The 19,738-nt window shown below is 40.4% G+C and overlaps 1 protein-coding gene across 4 annotated transcripts in view; it reads left to right on the top strand.

Moving 5' to 3' along the window:
* The window catches only part of LOC117872707 (zona pellucida-binding protein 1-like), a 48,830-nt gene extending 30,461 nt beyond the window's left edge, over positions 1-18,369 (top strand). The window contains exons 5-10 of one of the 4 annotated variants that reach the window (XM_034761434.1): positions 2,625-2,792; positions 4,554-4,630; positions 6,575-6,740; positions 10,839-11,000; positions 11,491-11,563; positions 17,256-18,369. In XM_034761434.1, coding sequence (XP_034617325.1) covers positions 2,625-2,792; positions 4,554-4,630; positions 6,575-6,740; positions 10,839-11,000; positions 11,491-11,563; positions 17,256-17,670 — 1,061 coding nt within the window. In that variant the 3' untranslated portion in view covers positions 17,671-18,369. Of the gene's footprint in view, positions 1-2,573; positions 2,793-4,553; positions 4,631-6,574; positions 6,741-10,838; positions 11,001-11,490; positions 11,564-17,255 lie in introns of all 4 variants that reach the window. The other 3 variants (XM_034761433.1, XM_034761435.1, XM_034761436.1) reach the window with 3 other exon arrangements.
* The last annotated feature ends 1,369 nt before the right edge of the window (positions 18,370-19,738 follow it).

The following is a 19,738-nucleotide window of genomic DNA, read 5'->3' as shown; positions in this document are numbered from 1 at the left end:
AATTTAAACTGTTCCTATGTAGGCAGCAGGCATCCTGGGCAGGCTTCTCCTTCAGCCAGTCCCCCTGCTCCCTGCTGCAAGCTAGAGGGGAGCCGCTGCAGCCCCTGCTGAGTGCGAGGGGTCAGGGGAATGTGGAGCCTAGCTGCGTTGATAGCCTGGCTGGAGGAGGAGGGAGGATAAGGAGAAAAATGTGACCGTGAGTTTTCGCTTTTTCAGGCTTATTCCAATATTAAGGTTTTATTACAGACAGTACTGGTAGTAGTTGTAGCTTTATTTTCTATATTGAAGTCATGCAATGGGCAGTATGAAGTATGTTGGAGAGGTGGGTTGCTTGCGTTTGGATTGTACCAGTAAGAAATGTAACTTACTTTCACCCTGGCCCTGCCCCTTCCGGGGCAGGGGGAGGAGTGGGCTCCGTAGGGGTAAGAGCTGTATTTTACTTTCACCCCTGATCAAGACTGTTAAAAATACCCAGAATGTAAACTACAATATTCCTTTCAGACCCTATAAAATTATTAAAAATGTATTTTGATGGAGGGGGTATCCTTGAGATTAGCATCATGTCGTCACAAATAAGATCCAGAATTTTAAAAATGGATGCTAAAGTGAAGCTCCTAAATTCTGATTTAGGTAGGCAGTGTGGTTGATTGGTTAGGGCACTGACTTAGGAGTCAGGAGATATGGGTTAGATTCCTGGTTCTTCCACTGATCTCCTGTGTGATTTTGGGGCAAATCAGTTAATCTCTCCATGCTTCAATGTCTCCACCAGTAAAATGGGAATAACCTCCTTTTGTAAAATACTTTTAAAGTCTGTGGATGAAAAGTGTTAGACAATAGGTTGTTGTTATTATTTAATAAGTGTCTTGTTTTTCAGAAATGCTGAGCACTTAGCAATTCCCATTTAGGTTTACTTTAAGTTAAAGTGCTTAACACTTTCACTTTGGTAATAGATAACAGTAAGAAGCTGACACTATCAACTTTAAACATTATTACTGAGATAGTCAGCTTCAGTATTTTGCAACATATCAGCAAATTGAGAGCTGGATTCTGCATACAACTGTTGAACAGGGACATTTTGCCCAAAGGACAAAGTGAAATGCTCTCGGCTGACAAACATGGACTACCAACAGATCTTCTAGGGGAATAAGTTTACAGTATAACAAAGAAAAATATGTAAAGAATGAATGCCGTATAGTCTGGATATCAGTTCTTGTTTAATTTATTACAAGCAACGTAAAGGAGAGGATAAGTCAAACTATATAGGTGCATCTAGTTTAGTGCATAAGTATTGTCAGACTATATTAAGCTTCCCAAAGTCACTAGAGCATGTTGATATGTCTTTAGAGAAACTAGGATAATAAAAACCAAAATCTCTAAGATAAAGAATTACTAATATAACTATTGAGATGAAAAGGAACACTAATACCCCTAGTTAAAGAACAGAATTTGTGAGCTAGCCAAAGCTGTTTCTGTTAGGGTCTGGTTTAGACTGATTCACTATTCACACATCACTTCTTAACTACTGCATAAAATTAAACGATAGAATTTTTTTAATACTCCAGTTGCTACACGCATGCTGTTGTTGCCTTGCTCCATCTCACCTGGGAGAGTCTGTGTCTGCAGACAGCAATACTGTAGGAAGTTAACCAAGCCTATTGCTCTCCAACTGGAGTGGATACTGAGCATTAAGACCGTGAGAACAAGTGCTCAAAAGTTAGGACATTCCAAAAGTTTAAGCTGCTCAGGCAGGGTTAACACAGTGGTGTTACTCATGGTTATTTTCTATTCCTGATTCACTTGCTGAATATACAACTTTAAATTATTACTTTCTTCTCATTGTAGACCGTAAAATCGATACAATTTGATTGCCCTTACATTACCAGAGCAACCTTAGTTTCTAAGATTTCCAGACTTTTTAGTGTTTGATTTTTGCAGCAGTAACATTTCATTGCATTAATTCTAGGGTGTTTTCCCCCATTTAATACCTTTTTGACTATTATCAAACAAATTATCAGGAATTATACATAACAAGAAAATATATACCAAAGCTTAGCTACTATAGTGTCAAGCACTATATATTTACTAGTAGCTGAAAGCCCATGCTGTCACATGGGTGTGGCAGCTGGGCCAAGCAATCCACCATCTGTGCAGTTTTTCATACAACCAATGAAATTGTTGCATGCAAATTAGCTGTAGAGAAAGGATGATGAGTGGTTGAGTTACCTCTGCTATTACAGTAGTCTAGGACTCTTGACAAGGCAGAGATACATGCTTTGCTGTCACACAGGTGTAATTCATAAAGTCAGAATGGCTGAGAATTTAACAGTTGGATCCTAATGGAGCACAAATTCCCATGATAATTGGTGATATTTTGAATAAAAAGTTCTCTCAACCATGTTTGTAGCTGTTTCCATCATTTGACAGTAACTCAACAGGCATTCTGGGCTTCAGAGTGGCACACACAATGACAATTTTGTATCTTAATACATGGAGATATATAGCTAATTAGGAGATATATAGATGAGATACAATAGAAAGTTTATATAATTGAGAGAGAATTTTCATTTTTATAGTATATCATAAGCCAGGGAAAAGTATACATCTGTCATCTGAATTCAAAACAGAAACCTGTGAAACCAATGCAGTTGCTTCATTTGAAAAACAACTATTAGAAAATATGGAGAACTTAATCCGTGATCTTCAATGTGAGATCCGGCAGTGGAACACACAATGCCATGCAGCTACAGATACAATGGCGATGCTAACACACAAACTTACATTTCAGTTTGTGGGTAAGATATATATTTTTCTATTAATTAAATATTCTGTTACTTACAAATGACATACATGAGGAAATGTTGCATGATTTACATATAGCAAAGAAGGAAAAATGATACATGATATTTGTGGTAAAATATGTTTTTGCATCTGTTTCCATGTCAAAAACTATAGATCATATACTATTAGAAGTATCTCGTTTGCCCTCAATTTTCACAACTCAGTTAATTCTTTTGATTCTGATTCTGCTCCCATTGAAATCAATGTCAAGATTCCCCAGTGATTTCAAAGTATACCATCAGGTCATAAATACTTTAACTTCAGTCTCTAGAGTCTAGTTTGAGGTTTAGCCCAGATGCTGTGGTAATAGATTCTCCAGAAATACCTTAGATTAACTTAGATAGAGGGTTAAACAATTAATTCCAATGTATAAGGATCAGCTTTTACACTATTAACTAAGATCATAGGAGCTATCTATCTTGATTTTTGATAATTTTATGTACAAAAAATAATAAAATCGCTGAGCATAAAAAGAAGTAAACCTAACACACAGAAGCTGGATATCCAAAATAAGCTAGATTCAGAAAACTTTTTTCTATTGGAAATATTAGTTCCAGTGTAATATATATCAACATTAAAAACTTCTACTTGAATTACTCTCCTAGAGTAATTTGTATTTATTTTACAAGGGAGGGAAAAAACCTCTCTTTCCTCCCCCCGCCATTATTTCAAGCATCATGCAAACAAAGAATCAATCAACTTATGGTTTGTTTTTTAATTTGTTCATTATTTTTTGTGTGAGATCTCTCATGCATATTCAAATAACAGTTCTAAATTAAATAGAGATTTTGATTGATTCTTCATTAAATAGGATAAAGCAATTGGGAACATTTACCAATTGACACAGATCAAGAAAGCTCATATCTGCAATTTCCAATTATTTATATGATTATCTGTCTGCACCTACATGCTATACAGTGGTGATAACCATATTATAAATACATAGAATGGATAGATTAAATAAATGTTGGATGAACTCAACTGTATTAGGTTACTGATCCACTCATTTGGGGAAAAGATCAACATGATGAAATAGAGATAAGGGAGTCAGATCTGCTGTCACAGTCTGTTCACATTCTGTAAGTTAAATGAGGAATTTCAAAATGATAGATTTACATTGCTCCAAAAGTTTCCATACTAGAGCAGACCATACTGCATTCAATCTGGTATCCTGCCATTGGGAATGGTGATTCAGAATAAAGTGAAAACATTTGTACTTGCAGTGAGTCACTTATGCAACGCTTCATCATGCGGGGTGTGTGTGTGTGTGGGGCGGGGGGCTTCTTTCTTCAGTCCTGCAGACAGTTAATTTTAGATCAAAATCATAATAGTTTCTCCGACCAATCTATTTTTTTCATCCTAAATCAATTTTAAAATGGGAACTACCAGCTTAGAGTAACTGCTTGTGTTATACTTCTGTATATATATGTCTAGTCTCTTTAGCTACCTTATCTGTTAAAATTAATTATGGCATCTATTCTTGGATTCCATGCTTGATGACCATTACCCAAGCAACTAGAGTGCAGATAAAAATGACAAAAAGCAGATTTTTTTTTCCAGACAGTTTAATTACACCTCACCCCACTTCCCACTTTCTACCAGCCCTATAAACTCTCGGAATTTTCAATAGACAAAACTTTTTAGACCCCTCACAGATTAACATAAAACATTCAAATTAAAAGATTAAATATCCTTCTCTCTCTGTTAATTTCCAGTTTTTCCTTTTGCACTGGCATTTGCAGAGTCCTGTAAAAGTTCAAAATGTGAAAACTCCACCAATTACATCAAAAAGGTACAACTGTTTTATTAAGAAAATAATAAAAATGCAATATTTTGAAGCATTGATTCTTGATCACATTTTTCTCACACTGTGGTTATATTAAAAGTCATGATAGATAGAAAAGGACTCTTACTGCATTAGTATTGCATTTAATAGGGAATCTGAGGTACTTCCGTGAGAGTTTGAAACAATGGCACTTTATACTTTGGTGCTTTTCTAGAGACTGATTCATTCTAACATCACATCCAAAAATAACCCCCCTAAACACTTTTTTGTTGACAAACCAAAATACTTGGTGGCAACCATAGTCACAGTAGGCATTAATTGGCACCCCTGTTGTTAAAATCAACAGGAAAACCAAGAATCAGTTAGGCCTGGAGATCGAACTGCCTTCTCACCCTAGAACTGGCTCCTCAGAAACAAGCTTGAAGCCCTGCTGATGCCCATTTTTTGGCTAATCAGAGGCCTTCAGTCTACAGGGCTGTCATTTTGGTACCTTTCCCAAGTGTTCTATTACTTTTGGTTTTTTTAAATATACCTTTACAGTATAAACTGATTGATTCACTGCTGCCCTAGCTGAATAATCGTGCTCTTTATCCTCTCCTGTCCCATTATATATCTGAGCATCATAATTTGTTCTTCTCTAGAGCTTTGGCATCACCATTATACTTTTCTCATCTTTCTACATGTAAGTAAAGGTGAAACCAGTCTTGTATTGAATGGCCTTGTCCACCTCTTCTGGGCAAGACAGTAGACAGGGTATCTCTGAAATAGGACTTCAACAACTGGGCCACTGAGTATGCGACAAGTGCAGGATGATGTACCTGATACTGTGTGTTGAATTCTTGAATAGCCATGCACTGGTCTAGGAGAAATTCACTGTGTCAGGTACAGCTGTAGCTCCTTCAGAATGTGACATGCTGATTAACCAAAGTTAGTCAGCCTGATCTTGTGCACTGTAATCAATATTCTGTGTGTACCCATTAATTTTTTCCTTCTAGGAAATGGCACACAGTTACATTCATGAAGTGTATACTCAGAGGATCTAATCCGCTATTCATCTTTTTTTCTTTCTTAGCTGATTGGACAGATTTTCAAAACTGTATGTGTGATGTGATGTGCAGTCTGCTGCTGCTACTAGTAACAACCCCTTCCTCCCTGCCCACGTTTCCTCTTAAGCTGACCCAGTGGGTCAGGAGTCTGACAGCTGGTTGACATAACTGTCCCGACTACACACAACAAACAAGAATACTAGGAAATTGAATGCCAGGGCGCAGGAAGAATAGAATTGATGCCATGAAGAAAAGACTGACAATAGCTCAAGGAATTTTTTTTTTTTGGGGGGGGGGGGGAAGGGAGAAGAGTTATTTCAGAAATGACTTATTTCCTCATGTTTCTCGGAAGCCTTGTCCCCTAGGCTGTCTGATGTTACTCCTGTGATAGTCTTTAAGGCTTTCTTATACGTTTTTAAAGACTGTGCAAACCTGTTTGTGCCATGTGATGATTTTGGGCTCAGTTATGGCTTTGCCATGAGCCCAGAATAAGAAGCAATGTGGTATTGTGCTGATCCAAAGTATCTTCCCTCCTGGTTCCCCTTCTGCTCCAAGGAGGACAAAACTGTGCCGCGCTGTACCTGGTACAGCATACGTTCCCCACTGAGTGACTGGAGATATGCCGGCTGGTGCATTGGGGGTGGAGGTGTACGGAGCCATGGCTCTGCCCAGTCCTGGTCCCATTCTGCCCCCTCCAACCCACCTATGTAAAGTGGGGAGGGCTCAGCACTTCTGCAGAGCCTATTTCTCCTCCCAATCCGATAGCCATGATGCTAGTATCCAGTGCAGGTAGACGGAGGCATTTTGCTCTCTCATATGTTCCCGTGCTGCCACGCTAGATGTCTTGCAATTTGAATCTGAATAATTTCTTCTTGGGGTTTTTTTTGTTTTTTTTTCCTTCTAGGCATACACTAAGATTAAACAATTCTTTGAAGTACAAAATACTGAATCAGATCACATTCACCAGATACATTATATTTCTGGCTCCCTTACTGGTAAGAAAGTGGATCACTGCAAACCAGGATTTGGTAAAAATATAAACAATAGTACGCTGTGTCCAGGATGCTGTGGTGAGTGTCCAAGGCTTGTTTGGAAAATAATATCGAATTACTTGCCTCAAGAAAAATATGGTGTTGTTGTTCCCATCCTGCAAATGGAAGACATCCTAATAATTAGCAGTATGGTTACATGTACCGGGTTCAAGGCTGTGGTATAAACAGAGATCTTCAGTCTCTGGGCCTTGTCCACCCTAGGATAAAAGGTATATTTTTTTGCAACCACATTATAGGTAATGTTTTAAGACCCTAGTGTAGACAGGGAAAGTTGTGGTGTGACCCATGTTAGTTGGTCCTGGTGAGCCCTATAGAAAGCCTAGGTTACAACAGAATCAGCTAATATGTTAAAACACAGATTGCCATCTCTACACTGCGGTTTTAAAATGTGTTAACTAATGAGTTTTGAAAATATACTTTTTATCCTCAGGTGGACAAGCCCTGGGACTATAAATCTGGCATTGTCCACGTGCACCAAACTAATTTTTTAAAAAATGAAAACGGAGAGGATTTGAGTTTGATTCTAAGACAAGTAGACCAGGACACAGAGCAGACTCCATATGCTCAAAACTAGAAAGAAACCTTTAATGGGGCATATTTTTAAAAGCCTTTAAGTGTATGTCTTCACATTCAAGTTAATTCAGTTATTGGAACTCATGCGTGAGCACTCGTCTTGTCCTAGCTTAGGTGTGGGGCAGCCACACTGCAAAGGCATATTCTAGTGCATCCACTTAACTGGTGCTGTATGCATTTTGTGAGGTGCTAGGATTTCTGAGGGGCATTTTCCATGGTTCTTAGCACTGGAGTAAGATGGGCGGCTTTGGGTCTTTCCCAGAAAATTGTGGGAGAACTTGACTGTCCTTCTGGGCACACAGGGAATTGTGCAAAGGCACTGAAGGACTTGTGATGGGTTGGATCACAGAAACCCCCTGGGAGCTGCCACCTGATATGCCAAGACTACTTCTACCCCTGCTTTCCTTGCCAGCTCAGGACTCCAGCACCCTGTCTTGCTGAGCCAGACACTCTTGTCTGCTCCAACAAAGACTCAGGATCTGAATTACTTGCCCCAAAGCTGCAGGTTTACCTGAAAGCAGCTAACAGAAGTGTCCCTGTCTTTAACACTCATATGCCCAACTCCCAATGGGGTCTAAACCCAAATAAATCCGTTTTACCCTGTATAAAGCTTATACGTGGTAAACTCATAAATTGTTCGCCCTCTATAATACTGATAGAGAGATATGCACAGTTGTTTGCTCCCCCAGATATTAAAACATACTGAGTTAACTAATAAGTAAAAAGTGATTTTATTAAATACAAAAGTAGGATTTAAGTGGTTCCAAGTAGAAACAGACAGAACAAAGTAAGTCACCAAGCAAAATAAAATAAAATGCACAAATCTATGTCTAATCAAACTGAATACAGATAATCTCACCCTCAGAGATGCGTTTTTTCCTCAGACTGGACACCTTCCAGGCTTGGGCATAATTCTTTCCCCGGTACATCTCTTGTTCCAGCTCAGGTGATAGCTAGGGGATTCTTCATGATGGCTTCTCTTCTCCCTTTGTTCTGTTCCACCCCTTTATATATCTTTTGCATAAGGCGGGAATCCTTTGTCCCTCTCTGGGTTTCCACCCCTCCTTCTCAATGGAAAGACAGCAGGTTAAAGATGAATTCCAGTTCAGGTGACATGATCACGTCACTGCAAGACTTCATTGCCCACTTGCCAGCACACACGTATACAGGAAGACTTACAGGTAAACACAGCCATCTGCAGACAATTGTCCTGGTTAATGGGAGTCATCAAGATTCCAAACCACCAGTAATGGCCCACACTTTGCATAATTACAATAGGCCCTCAGAGTTATATTTCATATTTCTAGTTTTAGATACAAGAGTGGTACATTTATACAAATAGGATGATCACACTCAGTAGATTATAAGCTTTGTAATGATACCTTACAAGAGACCTTTTGCATGAAGCATATTCCAGTTACATTATATTCACTCAACATATTTTTATAAAATTATATAGGCTGCAATGTCACAGGACTATCAGCACGCAAATGTTTATCCTGGGTCGACACTGCAAAGTGGGCAGATTTCCAGCCCAAGTGTAAGTAGCACTCAGGCTGGGCCAGCTGGCCCAGATGTAACGTGAGTGAGGAGGTTTGTTCTGTGTGGACGGGAGCCAGATAAGGGATAACACCCAGGTTAAAAGCCCAAGTTAACACTGCAGAGAAGACAAGCCCTAAATGGTCTTGAGACAGAAAGGGGGGGACTGTGTAAAGTGGAACACAATTCTCCATTTTGGGTAGCAGAGAAGGCTAACAAGACATTAATGTGGACTGCAGTGTGGAGGGTTAACAGCCTCATCTGGACAGGAAAACTACAGAAACTTCTGTGGTTGGAAGATGCATATGACGGTAGTGTAACATTTCCAACTATGTTAAAAATATTGGAATAGTTAAGGGGGAGTGGAGACATGGAGCCCGCACAGGAAAAAAGAGATGGAACTAATAAAAAACATTAATTCTGTGACACCATACTTTTCTGGAATTCTTGAGGTAGCACACTCCATGCTGCAACTTCGATAGAGGAGCTGAACAGACAAACTGACAGGATAAAATACATGTTCTTCCACACAAAGAGAGCCTAAGTTTCAAAGTCTTTTTGAAAAATATTCAGTACTAGAAAAGTGTTCTTATAAATTCTTTGTGATGTGGGTCAGTCACATTGCAAGTGGCCAAATGGGTTGCAGTTCTTGATTAATTTAGCCCTTTTTTGTTTGTGTATCCACTGAACAAATCAAGATTTTTACAATACGTTATTTACAATTGTTCAATAAATAGTTTAGGTAACCAAATTTCAACCTATGGATTGCTCACGGCATTCTATTATTAGATATCTAGACTTTGCCATTCCAGTGTTGCAACTGGGTCCCTAAATCACATGGTATTTTTTATATTTCCTGAGTGGATAATCTAATCCTTAACAATTTCATTCCATCACAAAATAGCTTTAGTGTTTTACTTAAGTAAGTCTCAGGTACAGGTCTGAAATATGTTTTCCAGGAACGCTTGTATGAACAGAACTTTGCTCATGAAAATCAGACAGGAAAGGATGCGAACATGGGCAAATAGATGTGTGATTCAGATTTTGCAAAAGTGTTCACAAATACTTTTCCCCAGCATCTACCCAGCACTATCGTCAAGTAATTCATATCATTCTCACTAATTTCCTCATCACTGGAGGGACCTGAGAGGATTTGGACCTTTGGGGCTTGTCACTGGGTTTCAGCAGCTAGGAGGGGGGCACCTTAGGTTAAATTTGTCAAAACATACATTTGACAATGATCATTCTTTAAAGGTGATGTGTAAAGGTGGGGGGAATGTTTTTGAGTTTTTCCTATTTTTATAGTGTATAAAGAAGGCTAGACTTGAGTTTTACTTTTTTTTATTTTTATTTTTTGTAAACAGCGAAAACAGTCTTGCCTATCCTGTTTTCTCAAGAACATGCTATTAATAACCAGTGAGCTAGTATTATTCTGACTTCGTAATCTGATTAATTGGGAGGGGAACTGATTTAAAAGTCAGTGGGATTTGTTTTTTGAAAATCCTATTAAACCTAACTCAAATACCTAAAAAAGTTGAAAGAAAAACTGCTAAAATTTCTCAGTCCCATGTCTTCAACTACTGACTGAGAGCCATTCCCAATCTCCTCTCTTTCCCTCCTCACTCTTCCAGTTATTAAACAACAAAAATCCATTTAGGTCTTGTTTAGACATCAAACCAAGGGGGAAAAGGACCAAACCTGTTTTTTTTTCCTCTTTGCAGGGCTCCTTTAAGGTGGAAACCTTCCACACTTAGCTTCAATCTTAGTGATTTCTTTCTTTTTTCCTTCTATCTAAACTAAATTTGAGCTTTAGATGACTTTTTATTTTCAAATCACTGATAACCAACTTCACCTTAAAACCCCATGTTCACCAGGCCTTTGGTCAGCAAAGGACAAACAGTATTTCCTCGTATACAGGCCAATAATTAAAATTATTCAAATAAACAGTCTAATGTATGTTTATTAAAATCCATTTTTACTCTATTGTACTTTTTTTTTAACTAGTAACATGCCCACCTGGTCGATTCAGTGCAAGATATGATACCACCTGTGTTCTCTGTGCATCAGGGTCCTATAATAAAAAGTACGGGCAGACTGCATGCAAAAACTGTCCAAAAACACAAACTAGTGATAGAAGAGGAGCCAAAACTGAAAGAGAGTGTCACGGTAAGTTATTTTCAGTAAAGTAGTACACTGGATTGACAGTGATAGAAGTGGTATGGAATTGCTAGTTTTTAATTATTCTTATCGCAAATGTATGTGCTTTCTATCCCAAGCTAACAAACTTCTTAGAAATCTCCCCTACCTGACTTATTCAATGGCCTCATCTAGTATCATGCTTTAGAAACAGAAGACTCGGGTCCATTTCCCAGTCCTTGGACCCAAATCCTCTCTTGTCTGGTCATTTACACCAGGTCAAGTGAGTGCAGAGAGGGTGTATAATTTTACTGAATCAGAATGGTAATGATTTGCACTCACTTTGCACTAGTGTGCAGGACAATGCAAGATGGGAGAGTCACTGAGAATCAAGCCCCTTGTTTCTTGATTACCTGGTCAATATGCTGTCATTAACAGAAAGAAAATACAGCATAAGAATGAAGCCCTATGGCTAGTTGTTGAAATACTTCCAAATTAACCTTTGATGATTTCTTTTCAGGAACTCTGCAAATCTGGATTGTTTTCTTAATTTCCTCCTTAGGAACAAGCCTTATCCTAGTGACATCTTGGGCGTAAGAACCTTTATGGCATTGTATCTATTTCTATTATGCTTTAATACTGTTTGTAGGTAGGACCCCTGTACATCCCTTCACTTACAGAAACTGAAGGGAGCCTGTGACAGTGGATCTGATTTTGGAGTACAAATGAGGGAAGTGCTGTTTCCATAGGACACTCTCCCCCTCTTCTCTTGCCTCTAAGCATTGGGTGCTAGATGCACAGGAGATGGTAGATCTCCACTTATTCTCACCCACTCAAATCAGCACAGGCAGAGAGTATAAGTTGCTGCAGACAGTCAGCACTAAGTTATCCTACTTCCTCCTCTGTACTAGCAAACCCTTCCCTCCCTAAACCCCTTGAAGGGTCTTTCTGGAGCAGCTGGCAACCACAAATGTTGCTGGACACACATCTTGGGGCTATAATAAGCCAATAGGGTTGGGCAGCTGTGCACAGGCCAGAAACCTTTGCAAATGTCCTTGCATTTGGCGGACCTTGGATAGCTGTAGTTTGCAGAGTACAACCTCCATCCTTTGGTGCAGTGAATGGAAGAATGCTATGGAAACTGTGGAGAGTTTGTGTCAGGGTAACCAAACTATGAAAGTGAGGCCCACACGCACAACTTACCAGGAGCCAGAGGTCTCCATCTTATCAGTATACACATTTATATACATTTTGTACAGAGGTGAAAGTAAGCTGGTACGGTCTGGTACGGTGTACCGGCAAGAGCCAGTACACTGTGCCGGACGGCACTGGCTTCCGCAATGGGGATTTAAAGGGCTCTGGGCTCCCCACCACCCTTTAAATCCCGCCTGCAGATCCGGTAGCTGGGCTGGGGCCGGGATTTAAAGGGCTCAGAGCACCCCGCTGCAGCGGGGAGCCCAGAGCCTTTTGAATCCCGCCCGCAGCTCCAGCGGCTGGACTGGGGCCAGGATTTAAAGGGCTTGGGGCTCCCCACAGCCGCAGGAGATCCGGGCCCTTTAAATCCATGCTTAAGCCCAGCTGCCGGGCTGGGGCCGGGATTTTAAGGGCCCGAAGCTCTGCAGCGGCCAGAGCCCGGGCCCCTTAAATTGCCCCTGAGGCTCCCAGCCACCTCTAGAGTTGGGAGCCCTGGGTTGATTTAAAGGCCCTGGGGCTCCCAGCCACAGCCAGTGCCTTTAAATCTTGAGAGCCCCCCCCTCTTGGGGTTGGGGCCCCCCCCCCCCCCCCCCCCCCCCGGACTCCGGCAGTACCGGTAAGTCCTGTAAGTTACTTTCACCCCTGATTTTGTATAAAAATAAACGCAGAGGCCCATATTTAGTTTGTACCAGTATTTTGTTTGATGGATTAATCTCGATGCTGGTTATTGTCTTCTATGGGAGTTAGATCAGGCCTATACTGATTAAAGGTCACCAACAATCTTGCTCAGGATGAGGGAGGCTGCATTTAGCCCTCAGGCTGCCTTGGGTGTCCCTAGTTTGACATTAATTTGTTTTCTAACATTTATTTCATTATATTATGTAGTTCTCTGCTGCCATGATGCAGGGGGGTAACTTGCTTCACTCACAGTGAAGAATTTCTTACCTGATAATTTTCAGTTACCAGTTGCTCTCTTCATTCACCACAAAAGGGTCATGCACCTCACCTGTGCAATTCAGAGGCTGTCCAAAGTTGCTGTTGCTGGAGGCACAAGGATTAAGCCACACCCTTCCACGCAGACCACCAGAAGAGTTTGTCCACTGTTGTAGAAACCCTTCAGCAGCCAGTTATTAGCATTAAGACAATAAGTAGAAATTACATTTACTAACCCTTTAGGCAATTCTATAAGTAGGGCTTCAAAGGGGAGTAAAAAGTTCAATTTGTTAGTCTGGTAAATAACTGGAATACAGTTTCTACTAGGGTAGATTGAATGAGGAGAGAAGCTGCTAAAAGGAAGAAAATTATTAGGTGAATTTCTCATTCTGCTGTAGTTTCTCTCGTCCTTCACCACTAATGGGAAAGCAGTGAGCAGACATTCACAAAAGTGGAGTGGAGGAGGGGAGAGGCTAAAGCAGAATTTTAACAATTATTAGAGTAGGATAATAGGTAGAAATAGTGTTTCCCCCATATAAAGCAAAAGCTTTGTAATGTAAGGAATTATTTGAGATCCAGCCCCCTAGCATCTCTTTACCAAAGGATGCCTCTCCGAGGAATGACGCCCTAATAGGAAAATGTTCCTCAGATGCGGCACAGACACTTTGTTCCCACAATTCCATTAGGGACCTTACAGAAGGAGCCTTGATTCCTTTCATGAATGGTCTCCCAGATGCCAGTTGGTACAGGATGTTAACATGTTGCTTGCAGCAACTTTGAGGTCCAAAGGCCTTGGCATTTTAGATCGAATGAGATGCACAGGATACAACTGGCATATATGTGATGCTTGATGTGTATCTGTAAAGCTGTAGCAATACCCATTTATGCCCCACATTCTAAAGCAGTTTTAAAAATTGGAACAAAATGATGGGAAAATTATCTCCCAGGAGTTATGGAAAGAAATAGACTTAGGCAGAAAGATTTCTGGAGCTATAAGCATAACCCTTTCCTCACAACAGCAGCAGTGTGGCTCTTGTATAGAGAGAGGAATTATGGTCACAAGTGTGTCTAATCTGGCCTGTTTGATTAATTTTGACACCTGATGATCTTTACATAGGGACTCCATTGTGCCAACTTAAAGAACACTGTGAGGACTGGTTCCTACTTTTCTTTAGTGCTAAGCTGTAGGACTCTGCCAACCACCCCTGAGAAACTCTCAAGCAAATAAGAGCTCCAGAATGTTGTGGTGATGATAATCAGTATCATCATTATTATTGTTATTACATAACTGCCCGATACTAAGTTGCTTGCACCTTTCTCTGAGGCAGCTGGTACTGGCAACTGTCAGAGATAAGGTACTGACTTAATGGGCCACAAGTCTGATCCCATATGGCTATTCCTATGTTTTGTTCTCACACTTCAGCTGTTGAAATGAACTAAAAGGATTCATGTGCTGAGATTTTGGAAAATTGTACAAAAGCTGTGAGCTGGAGCCTGCTTTTCTGTGAGAACCCATAACCCAAGTTGTCTGGTCTTCGAGATTGTCTCCCCACCCTGCAAGGCATGCTTCCATAGTTTGTATGCAAGAATCCAGAATGAAAATTGGATTGGATTAATGTATGTACCTGTCCATAAATGGAAATTCAGACATGATTTGGAAATCCCTAATTTTGTATGGCAGCTGTTCTGCACAACAGATTTTGTGAAATCCCAGCCAGGGGTGAAAGCAATGTGTAGCGCCAGCAAACCTAGTTGATGGAGACAATTGGCTGTAGATGACCACTACCAAGAAATGACTAGTGCAGTGAAAATTTGGATCTTTGTAAATCTTTACCATGGTGGTAAAATTGTGGTCAGACCTAGGCCTATTTTGACCTCTGGGTGAACAATTTTCTGTTAGGCTCAAGCTAGTCTTCATTTTAAACAACCAGTGGGTTTGAATAGTTTCTAGCAGCTGGCAAGTTAGGAGTAGCTCTGTTTCCCTGGCCAGCCATTCCTTAGGAGTGGAGGTGCAGAGAGTAGATCAAAGGAAGAGTCTTGTATAGGCATTGTAAGCTCTCAAACTAAAATGTTAATTTTTTGTCATGCTGAGGATTTTATTGGTTTGGAAAGAGCGGTTTCCCTGCTTCAGAGTTTTCCCTCTCGTAGAGAACAGCCCTTTCCTTCAGCAGCAGTGGTGCTGGTAGGGACCGACAGATTGCTGTGCTGGTTTGATAGTGAGGACTCGGGCGTCTCTGCAGTCTCAGCTACTAATTTCTCTGTTTCCCCCCAACATTCTCACACCTGTGAATTTGGATACACAGAGTCCTTGTTTGGGGAATCTGGGTCTGATTGTTGGCTACTAAAGTGTTTAAGCACTACTTTTTTTAAGTGAGGAGCTATTGCTCGTCACAAATCACTTAGAGCCAGGAAAGGTTAACAAGGAAGAATATTTTATACACCCCTGTAAGGATTTGACTATAATATGAACTCAAGATATCCTGCACTCCAAGCACAGACCATACCCCTAGACAACAATCCAGTTGTTTGCCACCATGTAGGTATTCTCTGCTCTTAATTAAGAATATTTTTGGTCTGAATGGTTATAGCCAAGGATTTTACATTTCTTAGTAGAGTGTCCTCACTCTTATGGTGTAAGACATCTTTTGGAACAAGGTTTGACTCGGTCAGTGGTGTGGCTATTGCTTTACCAACCTTAGGTTCCCAAAACTTATGAAGTATCCTGGTGTGTAACCACATTCTAATTATATGTCGTCTTTACAAAGGAGAGTACAGGAAACCCTGTGTCATTATTGCTTGAAGGGAAGGTATTTATTATTAATAATGAGCTTGTGAGCCACTGGCTTCCTATCCTGGGAGAACCAGGTGAGGTTTTTCTTTTTTTGATGGTATGTGTATGCAGTGCTTCCCTTGACTGGAGGGCAGTAGCACGCTATTCATCCTGGTCTTGGGATGCTCCAACCAAGGAGAATAGCCCCCTAGGTGGCCCTGGTAGCCCGACATGAAGCTCCTGCAGGCTGGCTAGGACCCTAGTAAGTTCTGCAAGAGTGACCTAGTACCACTCAGTGCTTTATACTCAGTAAGTCAGGAGCTCTTGACCATGGGAAGGGATTTCTCACTAATGCCCCTGTAATCCCATGATGGTGCAGCTGCATGGGAATAAAATCCTCATATGCCTCAGTTTCTGGGCACAGGCCGCCTCTAGTGCTTCTTATCCTTTCATTGGGTTCCAGCCATAGAGACCGACTCCTTCCCACTTTTTAGTCTCTGAGCCCCTTTCCCTGGCAAAGTGAGGCCTAGCACAAATCCCATTCCACTGCTGCCTGACTCTTAGCACCTTTCCCTGGCAGAATGAGGGTCCCTGAGTTGAGAGCCAGCTAGGCACAATTCCTAGTAGGCTGCAGCCTGAGACAGGGCTGCACAGGAGGAACAGGCTTCTCGCATACCCAGACATGCTGCATGGTGCACTGTGACAGCGTCTGGGGGGAGAAAAGCCCCAGCAACCACCAAGAAAGGGTTTAACCCTGATTTTTACCCTACTTGCTCATTAACATTACAAACTGCTGCCTCCCAAAGGGGATGTCTGCTTTTGTCTTTTTGGAGTCTCTGGAGTTCCCTGATCTTAAACTCCAAGCAGGCTGTGAGATCTCCCTTCCCTGGGAATCTTCATGCCCATGGTTAATCCTTCCTGTTGTGGAGTTGCAGGTTTTAAGCAGGGGATTTGCCAGGGTCCTAGCGTACTGATCTGACCCTATCAGAGCGAGAGTTGGCAGTTTACAGCAGGATAGTGGAGGAAGCCTACTAGACAGGCGCGGTACCAGAGGATTTAGAGCCTTAATACTCCAGTGATTGCTCACCTTAGAAAAGTTGAAATGAAGTCTCTTCTACACAAAAATGAATAAGAATTAGACAAAATGGTCAGGAGAAATCGAACCAACCATGAACCTGTTCCGCTGCCAGAGGCAGAAATTCTGGTGGCCTGAGCTGAAGGGCAGAGCTTAGTCCTCAGCTCTCTGGCAACAACATTGGGACCACCTCCAAATTTCACAGGTGAGAGATTACCCAGTCATTCTGAAGAGAGAAGTTGTGCAGCTGAAATCTGTTCTGCTGTTCACTCTGTGGACATTACTGCCTGACAACATTTTTTTAAATCCCCAGAATAATACGTAAATGCTGTAGAAGAACATTAGCAGCCCGATATATAGAGGAAGCCGAATCTGAACTTAAAACCAGACTGAAAACATTTGCCAATATTGCAAGTGATGCAGAGATTGAAGAGCAAAGAACTAAACTAAGAAACCCAGACAGATCAGAGAGAAAGAATCTGCCAAAATATAAAGTTGGGTTTATAGAGGAAGAGTCCATAGGATTATTAAGCAATGATGGCATAACAGAGACATCAACACCTGTCGGCTCAAATCCATCTCCTGACCATACATGGCCAAGTGAAGTAGAAACAAGCTTTGAGGAAGGCAGATCACAAGGTACTTTGGAAGAAGAAATCCAGTGTGTTTCAAAAGGACTGGTTTCTAATCCGCAAAAGTTTAATACAAGAAACCACAAATTGTCTTAACTTCTCTGTGTGATGTAGGGTAAATTGTAAAGCAAAGTACTGATCACCTATTGCAAAATGTGGAGTTAAGGACCCTTCTAAAAATATTCATGTCTAGAAGGATATTATCTTAAGAGTTATTATTATTTTTTATCTACAATAAGGTGTATACTTTATAGTGGTGTCTTCTGGCAGCTGGAAAAGCAAAAGCTGTTTAAAAGATCAGCATTCTCCTTCAGGCAGACAATTCTCCTTAAAAATGTGTAGCACTTAGCAGTTTTAGGAGCTCCATTCTGCGGAAGCATACTGAACCTTCCCTCCTCTGCAGAAGCATTAAATACTTTCTACAGATGTGTGTTAACATATATTTTCTTTTTTCATATGCAAGCTATTCAACCGTTTGATAATGGCTCCAAACTAATTAAATTTCTTATTTTCTAAGAACTCTACAGAACCAAAATAGAAGTTAAACATGAACTGATATAATTTGATATTATGATACAATACTGTCATGTAACATTTTTCATAACCTCAATGCAAACTACGTGTACAGTATTTTAATATGTGCTACATGCTTTGCAGTGTGTATTCTGCTCAGAATAAAATTTAGAGAAATTTTAAACTCATGTTATGCCTGTTCAAAACTGAAGTTCATGTGAACAAAAATAATATTGGGACTTTAGCCGGTAGCAAATACACTGGATGGTTTCAGTATTATGAAGGTGGGAAATGGTTTGGTCTGTTAATTTATATAATAAAAAAACAAGAATTTGAAAACAAAATTTGGGACAGACATCCTATCACATAGTTCTTAGTATTCATTTAATATCATTTGAACATTTTCACAATGAGCTAAATATTCAAAATGCTGCATAACTGTTGTGCAGCTAAAATCAGTTTTTAATCCAGGGAAACCAAGAATTTCCCCTTAAACATGCCCTCTATGCCAAAAAATAAAATAAAGAACCTTTTATTTACTCACCATTTCATCAACAGTAAAACTAATCACATATAACACACATCAGGTATGCAGCTTAAATATTAAAAATATGTTCATTCAGCTTCTAAATTGGTTCCCTAATTTGCTTAGGAATGTCCAGTTTCAGATGTATTTGGATGCCCATAATTTCAAAACAGTAATCACGGAAAGTAAGCTGCCTCCATGCATTATAACAATAGCAGTAGACTTCAATGTGTTAGCCAAGCACAAGGAGCAGACAAATATTGGAACCCCTTTTTCCAAACAGTTTTAAAATCAGGGTGAGTCACACACTGGGCTCTACAATGACTCATACCTACCCTTAGAGAGATGGAAGAAGAAGCATGAAACAAACAGTGGATCCTGGAGACATACCTGTGCAGTGGATGAGCAGGTATAATCCCTCAGAGGTGGGTGGTGGGTCCACTGTTAGAGGACTGTTGTTAAAACTGTTCTACAGATGTAACCTGCATTCATTCATCCCAGTGAGGGAATAGGTGAAGTGCACAGAGCTACCTTTTAGGGGTACAAATAAACTTTTCAAAGAAAATGGGTGTAGATAAAGTCAAATCCAGCAGAGCAAAAATAGATTATTGAATCCCACAAGTACGGCAGACTAGATTACCTAAAAATGAAAAATACATAGTTGAAACAATGCTTTACCTGATCCAGATGGAAGAAACAGTTTTGCAGTCTAATCTTCAAGTAGGAAGCACCTAGGCCCCAAGTTTGCAAAGAACTTAACCATACATAACTTTGCTCATGTAACCTGTTCCAGTCCATTCTTAAACAGTGGCCAACAGGCTTGTTGAAACCCCTCAAATAGCAGTTTGTAAGCATTAACAAAAATATGATCTTAAGAAATAATTCCAAGGAGAATCCGTCCCCATGAAAGTTACAACTTGATATACAGCTGCAAAAGCAAGGCCTGCATAAATGTCAAAAGGATCAGTGGGCATGTATAGGCAATACATTTGGAGAACTCCATTTGCTAGTTTACCTTCCTTTTCCCATCAAGAAATGTCTATGCAGATCCCCAGTGTAGGACGACAATACAATAAGTCAGGAAGATGACTGAAGAGTACTCAGTTAAAAAAAATATTTGAAGCA

The sequence above is a fragment of the Trachemys scripta genome, chromosome 2 (assembly GCF_013100865.1).
Source record: "Trachemys scripta elegans isolate TJP31775 chromosome 2, CAS_Tse_1.0, whole genome shotgun sequence".
Taxonomy (NCBI): Eukaryota; Metazoa; Chordata; order Testudines; family Emydidae; genus Trachemys; species Trachemys scripta.
The sequence above is the reverse complement of the archived record's forward strand: the minus strand, read 5'-3'. Positions and strand labels throughout refer to the sequence as shown.